Genomic DNA, 21,166 nt, shown 5'->3' with positions numbered 1-21,166 from the left:
GGCAAGGAGAGGGCTGGGGTGGTAGGAGGGAATCACCGTTTTCACTTATCACCATGAGATCCCAAACAAGCTTCTCTCCTAGAAGCAAACATGCCTTAAGGCTTTGCTTCCTGAATTGAGGCAGTGTGGAGAAGCGTGGAAATTTCAGAGCTGGCCCTGGACCCGGTTTCTCCACTTGCACGTGGATGACCTTGGGCAGGTGACTTCACCTCTCTGAGCACTGATTTGTTTATTTGTAGGTTAGGGGTCCTAGGTGGAGTTGGCCCCAGGGCTAACTCAGTGCCTGGAACATACCAAGAGCCCCATGAAAGATAGTATGATAATATTCCTCAAACTTTGGGAATGTTTTAGAGCAGGTGGCTTAAGATGGGTTTTCTTAAACTGAAGCTGTTTCCCCTCCTCTAGGCAGATATTATTTAAAGATGAAGCATGATTTTGGGAAGTGGGAGGGAAACTACCACATTGCACATTTAGCTTCTTAATGTTTTAAATCAGTCAATCAATAGACATAGACTGAACCTTCCCAACAAAGCCCTTAACCAAGCAGAATGAAGGAAATAGGATGATAATGATTTTTTTTTTTTTTAGAAGATGTTGGGGGTAGGAGTTTTAGTAATTTATTTATTATTTATTTTTGCTGTGTTGGGTCTTCGTTTCTGTGTGAGGGCTTTCTCTAGTTGTGGCAAGCGGGGGCCACTCTTCATCGCAGTGCGCAGGCCTCTCACTATCGCGGCCTCTCTTGTTGAGGAGCACAGGCTCCAGACGCGCAGGCTCAGTAGTTGTGGCTCACGGGCCTAGTTGCTCCGCGGCATGTGGGATCTTCCCAGACCAGGGCTCGAACCCATGTCCCCTACATTAGCAGGCAGAGTCTCAACCACTGCGCCACCAGGGAAGCCCGATAATGATTCTTGACACTTCTCAGCCTTTTAGTGGGTTTCAAAGGCCGACCTTGCCCAGAGCAATGAAAGCTCCACAGCAGCCCTGGGTGCCATATGGGGTGGCTCCTGTCTGGAGAAGAAATCTGAGACCTAAGGACTTGCCCAAGGTCATACAGGAAGGCTGGGATAGAATAAGGATTAGAGCCCAGGTTGCCCCAGTCCAAGCCAAACCCTCCCCTGTGCCCTGCTGCCTCCCGTGCCCGGTGCCAGCCACCGCCTGAGCACTGTCCCCTACCCACCTCTGCTCTCTGCACTCCAGCCTCTGGGCCTTTACCCTTGCCTTTCCAGCCACCAGGAATGCCATCCCTCCTGACCTTGACTACTGAAACCCTTCTCCTTAATGTAGGCAGCCAGTAGAACAATACACAGGCCTAAGAATGATATTGTGGGGACTTCCCTGCTGACACAGTGGTTAAGAATCCGCCCGCCAATGCAGGGGACACGGGTTCGATCCCTGGTCCGGGAAGATCCCACATGCCGCAGAGCAACTAAGCCCACGCACCACAAGTACTGAGCCTGCGCGCCACAACTACTGAAGCCCGCGCGCCTAGAGCCTGTGTTCCACAACAAGACACTGCAATGAGAAGCCCGCGCACCCCAATGGAGAGTAGGCCCCTCTCGCTGCAACTAGAGAAAGCCCACGTGCAGCAACGAAGACCCAATGCAACCAAAAATAAATAAATAAAAATGAATAAAATTATTTAAAAAAAGAAAAACAGGGGACTTCCCTGGTGGTCCAGTGGTTAAGGTTCCGTGCTCCCAATGCAGGGACATGGATTCGATCCCTGGTTGGGGAACTAAGATCCCGCGTGCCCCACAGCGTGGCCTAAAAAATAATAATAATGAATAAATCAATCAATCAAAAACATATAAACTATGAAAGAAATTCATACATAATCATCATGATCACATTTTTTAAAAGTACGTGTATATATATATATTCTGCCCTGCCAGCTCCATCCCAGGGTCCTTGAAGCTACATGTCTGCTTCCCTTGCTGGGCTGTGAATGCTTTTAGAGCAAGACCTGTTTGCTAAGCTGACCTGGAAGAGATAAAATGAATCATAGGGATTCCTGGTGGAGTTGTAGCATTCCACGCAAGGCAGGGAGAGACACAGTGGGGGCCGTGGACGAGGCTAAGGGGTCTTGGCATTCTTCTTGCCAACCCCATATACCCAGGGGCTGCCTGCCAGGCCCCATGGACTTCAGACCCCAGAACTTGCCCCTGTCCTAAATACTGAAACCCAGATTCAAGTCCCGAGACACAGAGGAGAAAAGAAAATGATTCTTTGAGATTTTTTTTGTGACTAAATTTCCAGTTTTCATTTGGAAAGCCAAATGTATTTTCTGGATTTGAACTTTCACCATGAAAAATGCTCTGGGGTTTTTATTCTGGCAGTTGATTTCTTTGCTTAACAAAAAGGTGGTTTGGTTTGGTTTGGTTCTGAGTCATGCATGGTCACTCTAGGAAATTTGGAAAATTCATATGGATAGAAGAAAGTTCACTGCCCCCTCCTCCCCAATTCGTAGAGAAATAAACGGTAACAACTTGGTATCTTTCCAAGTGGCCTCTGTGTGTGTGTGTGTATATGTGTGTGTGTGTGTGTGTGTGTGTGTGTAGAGTTATTTTGTTTAGTTTCTATTGTTGCTGAATAAATAGGATGATTTCTGATTCACAATTTACAGAACTGTTTTCATGTCCTTGTAACAAGCCTGTGATGCTTCCAACAGCTGTGACACTTTGCCTCCTCTGGGGATTGTGGGGGTGAGCACGTCACGCTTCCCTGTATTCTCCTCACACTTGTGAGAGTGCCAGTTACGCTGTACCGCTGCCAGCACTAAACAGGATCCTTTCAATCTCAGAGTTAATCTCAAGTGTCTAAATTGTCCTTCTAGAACCTAACTCTACTTTTTCTTTTCCTTAACCCCCAGAACTTCTGAACACGTGCCCTTCTCGATGAACCCACAGTGATCTCTTTGTTTTGCCTTCTCCCAGCTCATGCATTCTTTGAGTCTTGGTAACCGGAATGTTTTGTCTGTTTGGGCTCCAAACGTTCAGTGGGACAGGAACCAAAGTTAATTACCTCATGACACGTCCAGACGAACCTGAGAAAATTGTGAGCTGTTGACTGCACTGCCTCTCTGAATCAGCTGGTACTTCTTTTTGTCTCTAGTTTTAAAAGCTCCCCAGAGGGGACTTCCCTGGTGGCACAGTGGTTAAGAATCTGCCTGCCAATGCAGGGGACACGGGTTTGATCCCTGGTCTGGGAAGATCCCACATGCCGCGGAGCGACTAAGCCCGTGCGCCACAACTACTGAGCCTGCACTCTGGAGCCCACGAGCCACAACTACTGAAGCCCACGTGCCACAACTACTGAAGCCCACGTGCCTAGAGCTCGTCCATGCTCCGCAAGAGAAGCCACTGCCATGAGAAGCCCACGCACTGCAACAAAGAGTAGCCCCTGCTCGCGCAACTAGAGAAAACCCAGGCACAGCAACAAAGACCCAAACACAGCCAAAAATAAATGAATGAATGAATGAATTAAAAAAAAAAAAAGCTCCCCAGAGGCGACCTGAAATCCAGAATCTTCTCAGAATAGGATGGAGGAAATTATTCTGAAGTTCTCATTAAACACATTTATCTCTCAAGCTTTGGAAGGAGCCAAAATGCCAAAGGCAAGAATTCCAGAGCACTGCCTACACTGTTTTGATATCCTGATAAATGTCTAACAAATCTAGCATGTGTCCTCTAGGCCTGACCAGTTGCTGGGCAAAGTTCCAGAACAGTGAGACATCTTGGGATTCATCTGGTTTAGGAAAGACCTTTAACTACCAGGTGGTAGTCACCTCAATGTTCTTTAAATAGTCAAGTTTTGAGGTCTTTTCACTGGGGTCTGTTCTGATGGCTGCCTCCCACCAGCATGAAACAGAAGGATGACCTTATTCTGTGAGCAGGACAACTGTGAAGGAAGGAGCTGCATGTGTGAAAGTCTGTGGGAAGAGAGAGCCACCTACGATGTCCCCACCAAACCAGTCAGTGGAAGGCCTTCTGCAGGGAGCTCCCAACAGATCCCTGAATGCCACAGAAACGCCAGGGGCTTGGGATCCAGGGACCCTCCAAGCCCTCAAGATTTCTCTTGCTGTGGTCCTTTCCATCATCACACTGGCCACAGTCCTTTCCAACACCTTTGTGCTTACCACCATCTTCCTGACCAGGAAGCTCCACACCCCAGCCAACTATCTCATTGGCTCCCTGGCCATGACTGACCTCTTAGTTTCCACCTTGGTCATGCCCATCAGCATCGCATATACCACCACCCACACCTGGAGCTTTGGCCAACTCCTGTGTGACATCTGGCTGTCTTCTGACATCACGTGCTGCACAGCCTCCATCCTGCATCTCTGTGTCATTGCTCTGGACAGGTACTGGGCCATCACTGATGCCCTGGAGTATAGTAAACGCCGGACAGCAGGCCATGCGGCTGCCATGATTGCCATCGTCTGGGCCATCTCCATCTGCATCTCCATCCCACCACTCTTTTGGCGGCAAGCCAAAGCTCATGAAGACATGTCAGACTGCCTGGTGAACACTTCTCAGATCTCCTACACCATCTACTCCACCTGTGGGGCCTTCTACATCCCGTCCGTGTTGCTCATCCTCCTCTATGGCCGGATCTACACAGCCGCCCGGAACCGCATCCTGAATCCGCCATCCCTCTACGGGAAGCGCTTTACCACAGCCCGTCTCATCACAGGCTCTGCGGGGTCCTCGCTCTGCTCGCTCAATCCCAGCCTTCACGAGAGGCACTCTCATTCCGCCGGTTCCCCTCTCTTTTTCAACCACGTGAAGATCAAGCTTGTGAATAGTGTCCTGGAGCGCAAGAGGATTTCTGCTGCCCGAGAGAGGAAAGCCACTAAAACCCTGGGGATCATTCTGGGGGCCTTTATCATCTGCTGGCTGCCCTTTTTTGTTGCATCTCTGGTCCTCCCCATCTGCCGGGACTCCTGCTGGATCCACCCAGCACTTTTTGACTTTTTCACCTGGCTAGGCTATCTAAACTCCCTCATCAATCCAATAATCTATACTGTGTTTAACGAAGAGTTTCGGCAAGCATTTCAGAAAGTCGTCCATTTCAGGAAAGCCTCTTAGTCTTGTTTGGTGGCGACTCTTGTTATCTTTTATGTCCTGTGATCTGATTGGAATTGTCTTTTTTATTTTTCCTGAGAGTTGGGTTAGTCCTGATATCTTGGGTTTTGGTTCAATCAATAGAATTGTTCAGTGTTCTTTTTTGCTGTTGTTTTCTTGACCTCTGAGCCACCAAAAGCTGGGCAGCTGTGTAAAATGGGACAAGACTTCACTTAGTATAATATTTTCACAGTTCATCCACGTTGGAAAGAATGTGACCACAGGTTTCCCCATTGATGCAATTCAGGCAGAAAGCTGCCTGACTCTGTAGGAAGACCCCAGGCTCAAAGGGGGAGGCTTTCTTGTCTACGTAAGTTTTGTATGGAGCTTAAAAGAGGGTAGATGAGATTAATGACCTGAGTTGAAAGGGAATTTGGAGTCGGGTAGATGGGTTTCCATTCCATGTGGCACCTTAATTGGAAATTAACACCCAAGTATCAATATTTCTTCCACTGAGTCCTTCTTAGATTGAATCTTCCTTAGTTGTTCATGGGGAGAGATTCAGCATTGGAGGTGCAAATGATACAGAGTGACAGAGAGAGATTCAGAAGCCAGGGGCAGGGGAGTGGGATGGTTGGAACAAGATAGCTACCCTGTGCCTATCCTCCTTCCCCAGCTTCTCTGCACCATCTTAATGTTCTGAAGTTAAAACCCACAGTTACCCCCATTGAAGTAGATTGACAGGATTTGCACCTACCAAGCTTGGAATACCGTTCTGAATTTTTTTCCTATATCCCATTCTCTTTAGAGATCTTAAGCTGTTGAGTATTGTCAAATAAAAAGCATGAAACATCATGATCAGCAAAGCCTCAAAGGGGTAATTTTTCCCCCTTTCCCTGGACATAGAAACCTTTCAATTCAATCCAGTCTCTAGCATTTATTGAGCACCTACCACATGCCAGGCCCTGTGCCAGAGTCCTGGTAGTTATTATTTCATTGGAGCCTCATAACAGTGGAAGTCATTGTAACATGATGCTTAGAGCTGAGGACCTAATGCCTCAATTCAAGTCCAAGTGCTACCAGTTTCTAGCTGGGTGACTTGGACAGGTTTCTTAATCCCTCTTTGCCTCACTTTCCTCAAATGTAAAATGAGGAAAATAATAGGTGTATTATTGTATATTTTAATACAGTGCTTGGCCTAAGAGCTCTTATCATTTTAGAGATACAGAAACTCACCTGTCCAAGGACAAGCAATATAAAAATAACAGCTGCTGTGTATTGAGTGCCTGCAACGCGCCTTACATACAATTTCTGGTTTGCTTTTCATCCTCATTTTGCAATAAAGAAACTTGCCTATGGTTAGGGAAGATTTCATAAAGAGGTGACACATCAGCAGACTCCCAAAAGATGAGCCTTTTGGGGATGGGAGACTAAGGGAGGGGAGGTGTGATGAAGCCTCGTGGGGGAGATGAGGCAGAGCAGAGGAAGGTAGGGAAGGTCACGCCAGGTGGAGAAAAGAGCAGGAACAGGGCCTGGGAGGCCTGTAATGCTCCATGGGGTCTCTGGGCACAGGGAGGAGGAGAGTCAGGAACATGCAATATCAGAAAGGGAGAAAAAAGGAGGGATGCCGAGATAAGGGTAGGGGAGCACCCAGAGGAGTTTTGTGCTGACCTTGAAGTTTCTGCTGGACATCTCACAGTGTGGTCATCTGCATCAGAATCTCCCAGGGAGACTCCGTCAACATTGAATTTCTGGTCCCCAACTCAGACCCACTACAGCAGAATCTCTGGCAGTGAAACCCAGGAATCTGTTTTAAATAAACCTCTCTCCACTTCTTGCACTAGGTGATTTCTAGGCACTAGATTGTTCCCACATTTCTAAAATTTCTAAAACCACTGTGTTAGTGACTTGCTCGCCCCGTGGGGGCCCTCCCTGAGCCCAGAGACACGTCTCAGCACGCTCACTGCTCTCCTCTGTTCCCCGCGTGCCCTGCTCTACTTTCCTTCAAGGCTGCGCTCTTCCCCACCTCCTCCATCTCGCTTTGGGCCATCTTCCTGATCTGATCTGGGAAAGATCAGGAATCCAGAGACTGGACAGGGAACGGTGTACATACAGTGTGTCTCAGTGGTTAAAGGCACAGGCTTTGAGGTCAGAAATACATGGGGTTGGATCCCGGTTCTGCCACTTATCAACTGTGTGACCTGGAGCAAGTCCCCTGATCTCTCTGTGCTCCAGTTCTTCATCTGTTAAATGGAGTTGTCAGTATTTAAGCCATAGGATCTTTGTGAGGATTAAATGAGGCAGTGATTTGCAAAATGCTTCACACAGTGCCTGGCACGTAAGTGCTCAGTAAAATGCCACCTGTTACTATTTGAGAACTTTGAGCCAATTACAAGAGAGGCTCAAATGCCACCACCTCGAGGCCTTCCCTAACTGTCTAGAACAAAGGTTGGTAAACCTTTTAAAAACAGCTTTATTGGGATATAATTCATAGACCATAAATTCACCCATTTAAATGGTACAATTCCATGCCTTTTAGTATTTTCACAGAGTTGTGGAACCATCACCACAATCAGTTTTCATCACCCCAAAAAGAAACCGTGCACACTTTAGCCATCATTGCCCAACCTCTCTCTCCCTAGGCAATCAGTAATCTATTTTCTGTCACTGTAGATGGACTCTTCTGGATATTTCATACAAACGGAATCATACAATATGTGGTACTTTGTGACTGGCTTTTTTCTTTTTACAGTTGATCCATATTGTAGCATATATCACTATTACTTTTCTTTTTTCCTTTAATATTTATTTATTTATTTAGGTTGCACCAGGTCTTAGTTGCGGCATGTGGGCTTCTTAGTTGCAGCATGCAATGTGGGACCTAGTTCCCCGACCAGGGAGCGAACCCGGGCCCCCTGCATTGGGGGGCAGTCCCTACATTTCCTTTTATTGTCAGATAATATTCCATTGTATGACTATACCACATTTTATTTATTCATTTATCTATTGATGGACATTTCGGTTGTTTCTACTTTTTTTTTTTTTTTTTTGCGGTACGCAGGCCTCTCACTGCTGTGGCCTCTCCCGTTGCGGAGCACAGGCTCCAGACGCTCAGGCTCAGCGGCCATGGCTCACGGGCCCAGCCGCTCCGTGGCATGTGGGATCTTCCTGGACCGGGGCACGAAAACACGTCCCCTAAATCGGCAGGCGGACTCTCAACCACTGCGCCACCAGGGAAGCCCGGTTGTTTCTACTTTTTGGCTACTATGGATACTGCTGCTCTGAATTTTGTGGTATAAGTTTTTGTGTGGACATATGCTTTCATTTCTCTTAGGTATATAACTAGGAATGGAGTTGCTGGGTCATATGGTAACTCTATGTCTACCCTGTTGAGGAACTGCCAGACTTTTCCAAAGTGGCTGCACCATTTTACATTCCCATTATCAGTGCGTGAGGGTTCCAGTTTGTTCACATCCTCACTCTTACTTGTTATTGTCTGTCTTTGATTATAGCCATTCTAGTGGGTGTGAAATGGTATCTCCTTGTGATGGCAAACTTTTTTTTTAAGGGCCAGATAGTAAATATTTTCAGCTTCACAGGTCATAGAATCTGTGTTGTAATTATTCAACTCTGCCACCGTAGCATGAAAGCAGCCATAGACAATATATAAATCAATGAGCTTGGCTATATTCCAATAGAATGCTATTTACTAAAATAGGTGGCGACTCAGAGGCTGTAGTCGGAAGACCTCAGAAGAGCAGGCACCCCTCCCCTCCATCTACCCAGCCATCTCTATCCCCTTCTCTGACTTTATTATATTTATTACTGATGATGATATATATTAGTTCTTGCTTATTGTCTTGTCTGCCACCTCTAGGGTGTCAGCTTCTTGAGGGTGGGGATCTTACTTATCATGTATCATTGTTTGATCTCCAACACACTTCAGTGCCTAGACATGGTAGATACTCAATAAATATTTGTTTGAATGAATGAATGAAACACCATTTCCAGGTTTATAAATGACTTATTCTCAGTGTCTTTGTCTTTAAAGTTTTAAGAGAAGGTAACTGGTTCCTGTGGCTGGAACCTCACATATCATGAGATTTGGTGTCAGGTAGACCTAGGTCAGACTCAGGGCAGTTCTGTCCTGAGTGTAGCTGAGGCAAGAGGTGAGTGAGGAGGCTGGGTGACCCCAGTGTCCCCAGGGAGCCAGGGCTGGGCTGACCCCTTAGCCTGCACTCAGCTCAGGCCCTCTGTCCTTCTGCTCAGATGCCCCCTCCTCCACAGTTTCTACCCAGGGACTGTCAAAGGATAGGCCAGCTTAGGAGAAAGATCAGCTGTTTTCTGCTCTTTCTTATTATTACCTGAAAGCTGCCCATGCCTGGAGAACTGCACACTAATTAGGCCACATGAAGATCAGATTAAAAATAAACTTATTTCCCATGACCACAGCGGAAGCCGGTATTTGGGGCTTTACTCCTTCCCCCTCTGCCAACATCCTTGTCATGCTCCTAATTCTATCACAATTAGTCACAAACACACGCACAGCATGATGGTGATGATGCTGGGGGAGAGCAGAGCCTCGTCTAGGACAGGAATTTGCTAATTTCTGACCTACGCAAGTGTGGCAGACACTGCAGGATTCCCGTCTAGCAGCCAATCCTGCTTCCTGCCATCAATCAGGTCAAATGGCAACATGCCAGTTCCCCCAGGAGGTGAATCCTGATTGGTTTAAACCAGTTGGAATACTTCCATTCCCTTTACTAGGGATTGGTCAAGGGATGGATGTGTGACCCAGTTCTGGCCAATGGGATATAAGTAGGGAAACCAACTGGTCAGATCTGCCAGGGACCAAGGGGGTTCCCAGGATCTGAGAATTTAGGTACAAAATGGAGAAGTACCTTGCCAACCCGGAGAAGCTGGTTATTCAAGATATAAGGGGAAACACAACATTGTAAATCAACTCTACTTCAATTTTTAAAAATAAATAAATAAAAAGATATAAGGGAAAGTTGCTAGGGCCTTTGGAAAGATACTCCTTGCAGGAAAAGAGAGACATGCGAGGAAAAAAAAGTTATAAAAAAGTTCTTCCTGGGCTTCCCTGGTGGCGCAGTGGTTGAGAGTCCGCCTGCCGATGCAGGGGACACGGGTTCGTGCCCTGGTCCGGGAAGATCCCACATGCCGCGGAGCGGCTGGGCCCGTGAGCCATGGCCGCTGAGCCTGCGCGTCTGGAGCCTGTGCTCCGCAACGGGAGAGGCCACAACAGTGAGAGGCCCGCGTACCGCCAAAAAAAAAAAAAAAAAAAAAAAAAAGTTCTTCCTTCTTGGGAGCTGTCCAGTGAGGATGGGAAGCTTGGGCAGCCATCCTGTGATGCTGCAGGAAAACATTGTGGATGCCCTGAGGTTGGCAGAGGAGAAAGAGCAAGCCTACTTCCTTGACTGCATCACTGAGGCACCAAAGCTTCCCTGGGACTGCCTGTCTCAGATTACTTGTTAAGTGAGCAGTAACCATCCTTATGATTTAAACACTGTTTGCTGGATTTTTCTGTTACTTGCTACTGAACGCATCGAGACAGATACCAGGAGGACACACCTCTCTCTTGCTACCCGGTCCTCTCACGGGTTGGATGGCAGCAAGTTTGGGCAGCACGAGGCACTCTTGGGTTGGCACGGGCTTGGTGCCTTGGGCAGGGAAGTGAGGACAGCCAGAGGATGTTTCTCAGTGTGAGCCAGCCAGTGTGGTAAACAGGTTATATTCATTGGCTGCTTTAAGAGGCCACCCAGGGATTTCCAGTGCAGCACGAGTACTCCCTGAGGTCCATGGGCTCAGGGTGACTCATCTGAGGTCACACTCACACTAACTAGTTTGAATCTAGGTCCATCCCATCCAGAGTGCATGCTCTTTCTCTTCACAGCACTGTCTTGGTTACATCGTGAAGAAGGGATAACTCCTAGAACATTCTTGGTGACAGAGAGATCAGTGCCCATGAGACACCCAGGCCATCTTGCTCAGTACTGACTGTTCTTCCCGCTGGGCCCAAATCTGATTTCCAGTAACTTCCACCTGCCCGTCCCTATCCTGCCTTTTTGAAACTTGGAGGCCAGGGCTGTGTCTCCTCAGGCTGATCAGCCTCATGCCTCGTCAGAACTTAAAGTAACCCAGGAAGGAATTGGCCCATACTGCACTTGTTGTCAAACTAAAGTGCCAAGTCTTATACACACCTGGTGCTTTTCAGCTGGCTACATTCTCCTGCCCCCTGGTCCCTGATTCTATCTCTGCACAATTGAGCCCAAGGGGAGGACTTTTCATTGATCCATGTTACATTTCTTCTTGTAGGTTCCTACACATCATTCTGAAGATTAAGTGGGTTTTGAATCCTGCTTCTGTCAGCCTCTATATGTGCTATCTCTCCCAGCTTTGTGGGGTCCTCGTAGTAAATGCATCCCAAATATTAAAGACAGTTACATCTATAAGGGAGAGGGTCAGGGCCCTTGGACAACCTTCTCCAGGCTAGCACTGCCAAAGGTATTGGTACTACCCCCTCTCTTTTAGTCAGGGTTCTCCAGAGACATTGAACAAATAGGATGTGCATTGATATAGAAAGAGAATTATTTCAAGGAATTGACTTACACAATTGTGGAGGCTTGATGAGTCCAAAATCTGATGGGGAGGATGACAGACTGGAGATTCAGACAAAAGGATTCCACCTTGAGCCCAAAAGCAGTCTGGTGCAGAAGAGCCAATGTTGCTGGTGAAGCCCAAAGGCCATCTTCTGGAGAAGTCTCTCTTGCTTAGGGGACGTCAGCCATTTTGTTCTCTGCAGGCCTTCAACTGATTGGATGAGGCCCACCCACATTATGGAGAGCAATCTGCTTTACTCAAAGTCCACTGGCTTAAATGTCCATCTTATCCAAAAACACCCTCACAGAAACATCCAGAATAATATTTGACCAAATGTCTGGGCACTGTGGTCCTGACAAACTGACACGTAAAGTTAACCACTACCCTCCTCTGCTTCCACAGCCAGGCTCCCTGACAGCACATCACTCTGGCCTATGATCTGTCATCTTGAGCCCCACAGGGACTCTCATTGATCTTTGTACTCTTAGTACCTGGCACGCAGCCAGTGCTGAATTAATGATAACAATAACTAGCATTTACTGAGCTCTTACTGTGTACCCAGGTACTGCCCTAAGTATTTTTTGAGCATTTAACTCATTTAACCCACGCGAAGATGGTCCTTTTCCTATCCTCCAGATAAAATACTAGAAGTCCCAAGAAATTAGATAATTTGCCCAGTGTCACACTGCTAGTAAATGCTGGTAGAGCTAGAATTCTAGCCCTACAGTTAGTTGTGCCTCAGAATTCACACTCAACCCCAGTGGATGTGGTCAGGGCCAAAATGGCGTGTGGCTGTGAGGGAAAAGCACAGGTTTGGGAATCAGACAAACGGGGCTATGCATGCCAGCTCTTCCATTTACTTGCTTAATATCTCTCTGTGCCTCAGTTTGCTCTTCTGTATGGTGTGTATAACTATAACACTAGCCTCATAGGGTGATTGGGACCTGATACTGTGCCCAGGACTGTAACATTTAAAACCAGGGAGAGTATTGAATGAGCCTGGGCCATGGTATACTCACAAGGAATTTTTGTTGAGCACCTATGTTCCAGGTGATTCACAGACATTTTCTTAAGTAATCTTCCTATCAGCTCTGGGAGAGATCTGTGTCCTCATCCCCCTTTTACAGATGCAGAAATGGAGTTCAGTGCACTCATGAATCACATAACCAGGCTGGGATTTGTCCCATTGTCCTTAGATATTGCTTAGATATCCCTCTGTCCCAGGGATCATAAACTCAAGGGACTAAGGCTCAGAATGGTTAAGTAATTTGCACATTCATAAGTGAGCGAAGCTGACTGGTGTGATACAACTGGGAGGTGTGGGGACTCTGGTGACTGGAGCTCATGTGCCCTAACTAAAGGTGGCAGCTACTACTCATCTCTCACTAACTCATGCCATACAGAAATGTGTCAGCTCTGCTGACTTTGGAGAGAGTAAGGAATTGGGATTTTTAATGCAGTCCCCTTATTTTTAAATGTTGACAACTAATTTAAAAAACAAACCACTGTGCAACTATGCAGACAACAGAACAAACCTGTGAGCCAGATCTGGCCCCTGGGCTGCCATTTGGCCACTTCTGATCCTCCCCAGGCTATTGGCTAATTTCTGTACCCTGTACAGCAGCTGGATCCCTCACAGAGCTCACAGTTTATCTGGGGACCAAAGTGCATAAGCAGATTAGAAAACCAGACAGCCTGTCCACCACTGTCCTGTCACGTACCCCATCCTGTGTCCTGCCCCCTCAGCTTCCTCAGATGCCATCCTAGCCACCTTCCTGTCACAGGAAGGGCTGGCTTGTGGGGGAGGGAAAGGGACAGTGCCCTGTTTACACTGCCCCTGGCAAGGAGCAGATGCAAGGAGTCTTCTGCATCTGGGAGTCTTAGGACAGTGCATTTACCTGCTTCCCCAGGGCCCCCTGCAGTCTGCTCCCAAGGGCAAGAGCAGGGATTCCAGACCTGGAGAATATCAGATGGGAGGGGACCTTCAAGGTCATCCAGGACAATCCCAATCAGATCATTAACATCAGAGAAGCAGCTCACATTTTGATTGCTTCATCCCCCAACAACTCGGTGAGGTGGGAACTACTTATCCCCATTTTGCAGCTGGGGAGACTGAGGTTCAGAATGGTTAAGTAATTTGCACAGCAATTAAATTGCAAAGCCAAGATAAACATCTAATCATTGTGACCAAGAGCCAGTACTACTAGCTACAAGCCTGCACCACTTCCCTGAGCCACAGTCCCACTAGCTGCTTGACTCCATCCCATTCCTGCCAAGTTATCCTCAAGCCTCTACTTACACTTCCAGTGACAGGGTACTCACTCCCTCTCTATGTTTTTAACCACAGCAACACTCCTCCAGCACTAACCAGGCACTAGGCCTCGCACTAGGCACTTTAAAAATGTTTTATATCATTCTATCCTCGCAACAGTCCTGTGTGCTCCACATTATACCCATTTTACAGATGAGAGAACCAAGGCTTAACGTGATAAAGAAAACTTGCCCAAGGTTACAAAACTAGTTAGGGACAGACTGGGATTCAAATTCAGGTCTGTTCTTTACATAGCTCAGACTGAAAACTTCTTTTGGTTTGGGGGAAAGAAATATCTGTTCCCTTAAAGTAACAACCCTAATTCCTAGTTCTCCCATTTCTTTTCCCTAGATGCCCTCTTCAGATATTTGAAGGAAGATACATGTACCCCCTGAGCCTTTTTTATAACAGACTCAATATTCTGGCTCCTTCAACTGTTCCCCCATACTGTGTAGTTTTGTGGTCCCCCTTTCAGCTATTATTTTCTTCATCCTCCTGTGAATGAGTTACACTTTTTCCATGTCCCTTTCAAAGTTCTGATCCCAAATGGAACTCGGAACTCCAGACATGGACAGGAGTATTACCTCCTTCATTGTACATACAGTGCTTCTATTAATACAGCCTCAAACCCAGCAAAGCATCTATGTTTGAAGCACTGCCCCATGCACTTGTGATAGAGAGCGAATAAGCCAGCAACTTCCCTGCCCTCCTGGAATTTACATCCTTCCCATTGAGCTAAAGAAGGAGGCAGAGCCACAGGTCACTTAAGTGAACTTTATTTATTATTTTTATGTTATTTTATTTTTAAAATTTATTTTCTTTTTCTTTTTCAGTCTTTTGGCTGCGTCAGGTCTCCATTGCTGTGCACAGTCTTCTCTCTAGTTGCGGCGCGTGAGCTTCTCTCTAGTTGTGGTATGCGTTTTTTTTTTTTCTCTCTAGTTGTGGCATGCGGGCTCCAGAGCACATGGGCTCTGTAGTTTGCCGCACGCCGGCTCTCTTGTTGAAGCGTGTGAGCTCAGTAGTTGTGCGTGGGCTTAGTTGCCCCGCGGCACGTGGGGTCTTAGTTCCCTGACCAGGGATTGAACCCGCGTCCCCTGCGTTGGAAGGCGGATTCTTAACTGCTGTACCAGCGGGAAAGTTCCCACTTAATGAACTTTAGACACAGATCCTAGAATGTCAGAGCTGGTAGGGCCCAATTTCTTCAGGTCCTTTTTTATAGGTGAGGAACCTGAGAGAGCGGCCGTGACAGACCCAAGATTCCACAGTGAGACAGAATCAGCTTCTGCCTTTTTCAGGACCTCAGGCGCAGGTGAGCCCTGGGGTCTCAGAGGGGAATGTAGACTGAGATGAAAATGCCACCCTGGAGAATTTGGCTAAGGGCACCTACCCTAGGCCTCCTTCCTCAGAGCTGTCGGCAGAAATCCTGGTCTATTCCAGATATGCCCACCAGGTGGCACAGGGGCACCAGAGAAAGGCACAGGTATCACCGATGGTGGGCGCCTTCCTCATTCAGAGCAATTATTCCTAGCAAGTGGGAATAATGAGGTGGGAAGACTGCCTGCTCTGGGACAGCACTCAGGCAACTGTATACATTATATACATACACAGAGGTGAATTCTGCCTCAAATAAGGAGATTGCCTTGGGGAATTGTTAAAAACTAGGATACAGGCATCACGCAGACTTGGTAGGAAATCTAGCTCCCCACTGCTGCTTTATCATGTCACCTCCTGACACCTAGCTTCCGACACATAGAGTGGGTGCAAGACAAGGTCCTCATTTCCCAGGGCTCTACACAGAGCCCGAGTTGCTTATGCCCTCTTCCTGACTGATCCCTTTTCCAGGTGGATGGTGGGCAACTCCTGCTGGCAGAGACGTCTCGGTTAGAGGGCAGGGAGAAGATGAGGTTCATGGAATCTGACAATCTCACAGCACAGCTTAGGCCTGGCAGCTCGTTCCCCTCACATCACTCAGGAACCGCATGTGCAAAGGCTCTGGGGCTGGGAACTATGAATGTTTGGGGCGATAGGGGCCAAGGATGCCTGAGAGCAAAGAGAGGGTTGGAGAAGTAGGCTGGGCCTTGAGGGCTATACCAAACGATTGACTTTGAACTTTATCCTGGGAGCAATAGGGAGCTACTGAAGGTTATTCAGAAGGGGGATGACTTGGTTAGGTAAGTGTTGAGAGCCATCACCCTGATTGCAGGTGAAGGGAGGAATGGAGGTGGGGGAGCCTGGAGGCAGAGAGAGAGACCAACCAGGAGGCTGAGCAAATGAGAGCTGAGACTGGACTCTGTGATGGCGATGGTGGCGGGTTTTCCATCCACTCAGAGCTTCTGACCAGCTTAAGGCACACCATTAACACTTGTCTGTCTTGTCCAGGAGATGGTTCTCACAGGGTAAGGGGCTGCCCAGACAGAAGGAGAAGGTGGTCCCTACAGTGGGTGTTTCCTAGAAGATCCTTGAGGAAAACAGATAGCCTAGGCTAATGAGAGAGACAAGATCCTGGGCCAGGGTGCAGGGGAGATGCAGTGTGGTCTAATGGTTAGAGACACACATCTCTCTCGTGTCCCAGCCTAGCCAGTTCTTAGCTGTGTGACCCTAGGCAGGTCACTTTGCTTCTCTGATATTCAGTTTACTCATCCATAAAATGTGATTGCCAGTAGGGCTCACCCCTTGAAGCTGTTGTCAGGGCAAGGTAATATGCTCAGTGCAGTGCTGGGTACCAAGGAAGCACCCAACACACGGAAGCCCAAGGGGGAGCTTCTGGTTCTCAGCTCCCCTCAAAAAAAGTCTTTTGCTGTGGCACGGTGGTCATTTTGGCTCTGCAGCACCTCATCAGGCCAGGGTGGCTCCAAAAACAGGCCAGCCTGGGCTGCACACCACACTGAATTAGGCCAAGGGAATTCCAGCCAGAAGCAGAGAAATGATGCTTTTGTCAGCCCAGGGCCACATTCTGCGGCGGGAAATTACCATTTCTGTTCCACTTTTAAAAATAATTTTATCTTTATTTATTTATTTATTTTAGCCATGCAGCATGCAGGATCTTAGTTCCCTGACCAAGGATCAAACCCATGCCCCCTGCAGTGGAAGCCCAGAGTCTTATCTGTTTCAATTTTTAAAGCATTAAAAATGATTCTCCGTACTCCAGGGGTCTCAGGTGAGATTCCTTATTTTAATTTTGTCAGTTTCTCCCTTATTTTGTGAGTGCTGGTGTAGTACAATCTTCCCATAGTTCTGGTCATTGTGGTAAGGGTTTTGTATCTATTCTTTCATGTAATCTTTATAGCAACTCTCTTAGGTAGGTACTATTTGTTATTGTCTTCACTGTATGGATGAAGAAACTGAGGCTTGAAGAGGTTAAGAAATGTACCTGGGTCTGACACCAGTCCCTTTGCTTGTCACCATGACACTTACCTGCCTTGTGGACAGGTCATCAGAAAGGCACTTAGGGCACCCGAACAATCTGCCCCCAGAGTTACCTAGTGAGTAGAATGCCAAGGCTTGTCTGGACCAAAAGCCAATAAGAGAAATGACCATGGGATACAGGGCCCAGCAGTTGTCATAAGTCTGATTGAGGCACAGTCCATTGTATTAGTTGGGGTCCCTTATGTAATACATACCTCTGAGAGTTTAGTACAGGGAAAAAATTGTCTCTTCCAAATCACTGACCTGATTCTTCCAATCAGACTGTAGCAATAGCTAATTCTTATATAGAATTCACCACGTGACAGGCCTGTTATAAGAACAGAATATGCCTTGGCTCATTTAATCCTCCCAATGACCCTAAGAGAGGGGTATTATTATCATATCATCCCCATTTTTCAGATGAAAAACAGAAGCACAGAGAAGTTAAATAACTGCCTAAGTAAGTGGTAGAGTTGGGCTTCAAAACAACCAGTCTGGCTCTGGGGTTTGTGCGCTTAATCACATGTTTACTACTTCCCATATAATTTGTAACTCATCCTGTTTCCCTCTTTGCTTTGACTGCCAGGAAACTCAGAGCCATGGTTTTTGCTCTGTCACAGTTGCTGTCCTTAGAAAACTTGACCTAGCATTTCTGCTATTATTAGTCAATTTTTCACCTTTCTTCCCTCCTTCTCCACTGTCCTTTGGTCGAGGCTTTCATTACTCCTTGATCCTTGCTCTTTAATTATCCATCAAATAGGCTCACAGCTGCAATGCAAAACCCTTTTTGGAATAGACAAGACATAATGCATCAGTGAGATGAACAGACTATTTCTGCCCAGCTGAGCCAGGTGGACACACTCAGTGCTAGATGGATGTCTTTTGAGCAACTTTTCTGTGACCAACATCATGCTTTGTGAAGTGGAGGACATAACAATGAACCCAAGTTGGTCCCAGTGTTGGTTAAGTTATGCTAACTGCTGTAATAGAGAAATCCTGAGACCTCAATGCCTAAACACTAAATAGAAGTTGGTTCAATGTGGGTACCATTCAGTCAAGTGACTTGGGTGAAACCCAGGCTGACCAAGACTCTGCTGTATTCAACATGTGGTTTCTCAGGTTCACGTGGTGTTGGCATCCAGCTGGCAGATGGGAGAGAAATGAGAGAGAGTTGAGAAAGCATACATAGTTCTTAACTTGGATTTGGCCTGGACACGGCACACATTGTCTCTGCCCATATCCCATTGTCACATACTTAGTTGCAAGAGGTGCTGGAAAATGTAGTCTGGGCTGGCTGCTTTGCTCTGAAACAACTCTACACATGAAAGGGGAACATTTCTGGTAAATAGCTGGCATTGTTCCAGTTCACAAGGACTTAAAATGATTGAACCTTATAAAATGGCTAAGGATACCATGCGGTGTGTATTATGCCCAAGAGGAGGGAAATGTTCTTCCTCTGTTTACAAGGAACCACGAGCAAAATGAAGTATTTATATTTCAGACCAAACATATTTGTCCAACAGGGGAATGGATTATGATGCGAGAGGGAGAGTTCCTCATGACAGGAAGTATTGAAGCAGAGGCTGAATTTTCACTTGGCTGAAGGCTCTAGAAGGAGTCAGGCTAGATGCTTCCTACTAGTCCTTCTCACTTTGAGCTTCTGTGCTAGGCTCCAGAGTCATCTCCGAGTGCCTATGTTGTGTCAAGTTCCAAGTGGGGTTTGGGGGACCCAAAGACAAAGGAGACAGGGTTCTGATTCTCAGGTTACTCACTGTAATGCGTTGAAATAGGACATCTGGGACGCAGGATAGTGGAATGGCCTGAGCTCTGGAAACAGGAGATTGGCATTTAATTCCTAGCTGTGAGACATCGGAGAAGCCACTTGGCTTCTCTGGTTCTCAGTCTCCTCATTTATAAAATAGGGACAATAATTATCTTCATAGGTTCTGAGGACTCAATGATACAAATACATTTAGAGCATTTGTAGCACAGCACCTGGTAGGTAGTGAACACATTATTTTATTTACAGTAATGTTTTTATGAAGGCCTTGAGTAAGTCACTTCATTTTTTCAAGCCTCAGTTTTCTCATCCGTAGGATGGAATTAACTTCCATCACGGGGCTGGAATCTTGCTATGTTGTAGGGTCTGGGGTCTGCCTTTTCATCTCTCAGCTTCCCGAAGCGGTAAGCGGGTCGCATCACACCCAGTGGATAAGTACGAGAAGATTACGGACCGCAATCGGCACCGTCCCTTACAGAGGAGGAACCTGAGCGAACCAGGACGCGATTTCCTGGCTGCGCTCCCAGGAAGGACGTTTGTGCTGGGTCCCATCCCCCGGCCGGTCCTGCTCAGGAAACGTGGAGAGAAAGCCAGGAACCAGGCCTGCCGGGCCCCGCGGCCCCTCCGCGCCTCCCCCCTCCGCTGCCCCCGACTGCAGGAAGCCGGCCGGCGGGAACGCCCTGCCCGGCGGGTGGGAACGGCCCCGCCGGCTTCCCAGGCCCGCGGGGGCGCGGCGCGGCGCTGTCACTGCGGCAAGCGCGCCGCCTCCCGCGCCGCCCGCACTCCCGCTGCAGTCGGCCCTTTAGCATTGCAGGAAAGTGCTGCAGCCCCGGTCCCTCCCGGGCGCCGGAGCGGAGAGGCTGGGTCCCGCAGGCGCCTACGCCCCACCGGGCCCGGAGCCCACGGCGCGGGGGCTTGGACTGGGGAGGGAGAGGTGTCCGTCCGACCCTTTCTTTTGGGAGGTGAGACGCTGAGGCCTGAGGGTTTGTAGGTGAGTGGCTCAAGGTCATGGCTAGTAAACAGCAGGGCCAGAATTCGACCCGTGGTCTGTTTGACTCTAGAGTTTGTGCCTTGAGTCTGTGGTCCTGGTCCAGGTTCTTGAGGGGCTTCAGTTTCTTGTGGAGGCCCAAGAACAGGAGGCCTGATTCTGGGGGTTACTGCTGGCCTCCTAGAGGTCTGTGAACGCCTTGATTTTGTGTACAGCATCTTGTGTGTTGCATTTTTCCTCAGTTTCAGAGGTGTCAGTGACCCACAAAAGGTCTTACCATAGCTTTCCAAGGCCCACGGGTTCCCCTGTGGGGACACCAGCTTTGTCCAGGCCTGAGCCTCCTCTGCAATCTATGTGGCATCTTCACGTCTCTGCAGGGGAAGGACTTGGGGTCTCTACAGGATCCCAGGCTCTTTCGCCTGGATCTTGAGAATCTTTTTTATAGAATCCTGGGGTCTGTCTCTGAATTTGAGGTCCCCATGGGGTCCTGGTATCTCTTTCTGAGGTTCTGAGAATCTCACTGTAAAGTCCTATGGTCCCCATGGTGTGAGTTCTAAACCTGGGCCTCAGGATGCCTATGGACCCTGAAATTGCAGGCAAGACTTTGTGGGTCTGTCTGTATACATGTATACATGGGAGATGTTTCATGGATTTCACCAGATTCTCAAAGGGGGCCCTGATCCCCCAATCTGGGAAAAACACTGCTTTTGAGCATCCCCTGTTAGACAGACCTTGCGCCCTTTCACCAATATGAGGCAGGGAAGAAGAGGAGGGAGGAGATAAAAGGCAGTGTTGTCTAGCAGAAGAATATGGGTGTGGAGTCAGGTGTTCTGGGTTAAAATCCCAGCTTTTCCACTCAACAGCTGTGTGACATTGAACAAATTTCTTAACATCTCTAAGCCTCAAGGCCACCTCCTCTAGGAAGCCTTCCCTATGTCCTGGATTCACTTAGGTCCCCACAACACGTCCGTCCCCCAAGCTCTCATTGCACCTGGGCT

General features: G+C 47.8%; 1 protein-coding gene across 6 annotated transcripts in view; it reads left to right on the top strand.

The window, feature by feature from the left end:
• HTR1D (5-hydroxytryptamine receptor 1D) overlaps window positions 1-21,166 on the top strand; it is a 38,498-nt gene that overhangs the window by 13,549 nt on the left and 3,783 nt on the right. Inside the window, exon 2 of one of the 6 annotated variants that reach the window (XM_082616281.1) lies at window positions 2,870-5,183. The exons of 1 other annotated variant lie outside the window; for it this stretch is intronic. In XM_082616281.1, coding sequence (XP_082472407.1) covers window positions 3,954-5,087 — 1,134 coding nt within the window. In that variant the 5' untranslated portion in view covers window positions 2,870-3,953 and the 3' untranslated portion in view covers window positions 5,088-5,183. Of the gene's footprint in view, window positions 1-2,869; window positions 5,184-17,073; window positions 17,153-19,882; window positions 20,172-21,166 lie in introns of those variants that run through there. 4 more of the 6 variants (XM_082616280.1, XR_014293590.1, XR_014293591.1 and 1 more) reach the window with 4 other exon arrangements.

The sequence above is a fragment of the Mesoplodon mirus genome (genome assembly GCF_964341445.2).
Source record: "Mesoplodon mirus genome assembly, chromosome: 3".
Taxonomy (NCBI): Eukaryota; Metazoa; Chordata; class Mammalia; order Artiodactyla; family Ziphiidae; genus Mesoplodon; species Mesoplodon mirus.
The sequence above is the reverse complement of the archived record's forward strand: the minus strand, read 5'-3'. Positions and strand labels throughout refer to the sequence as shown.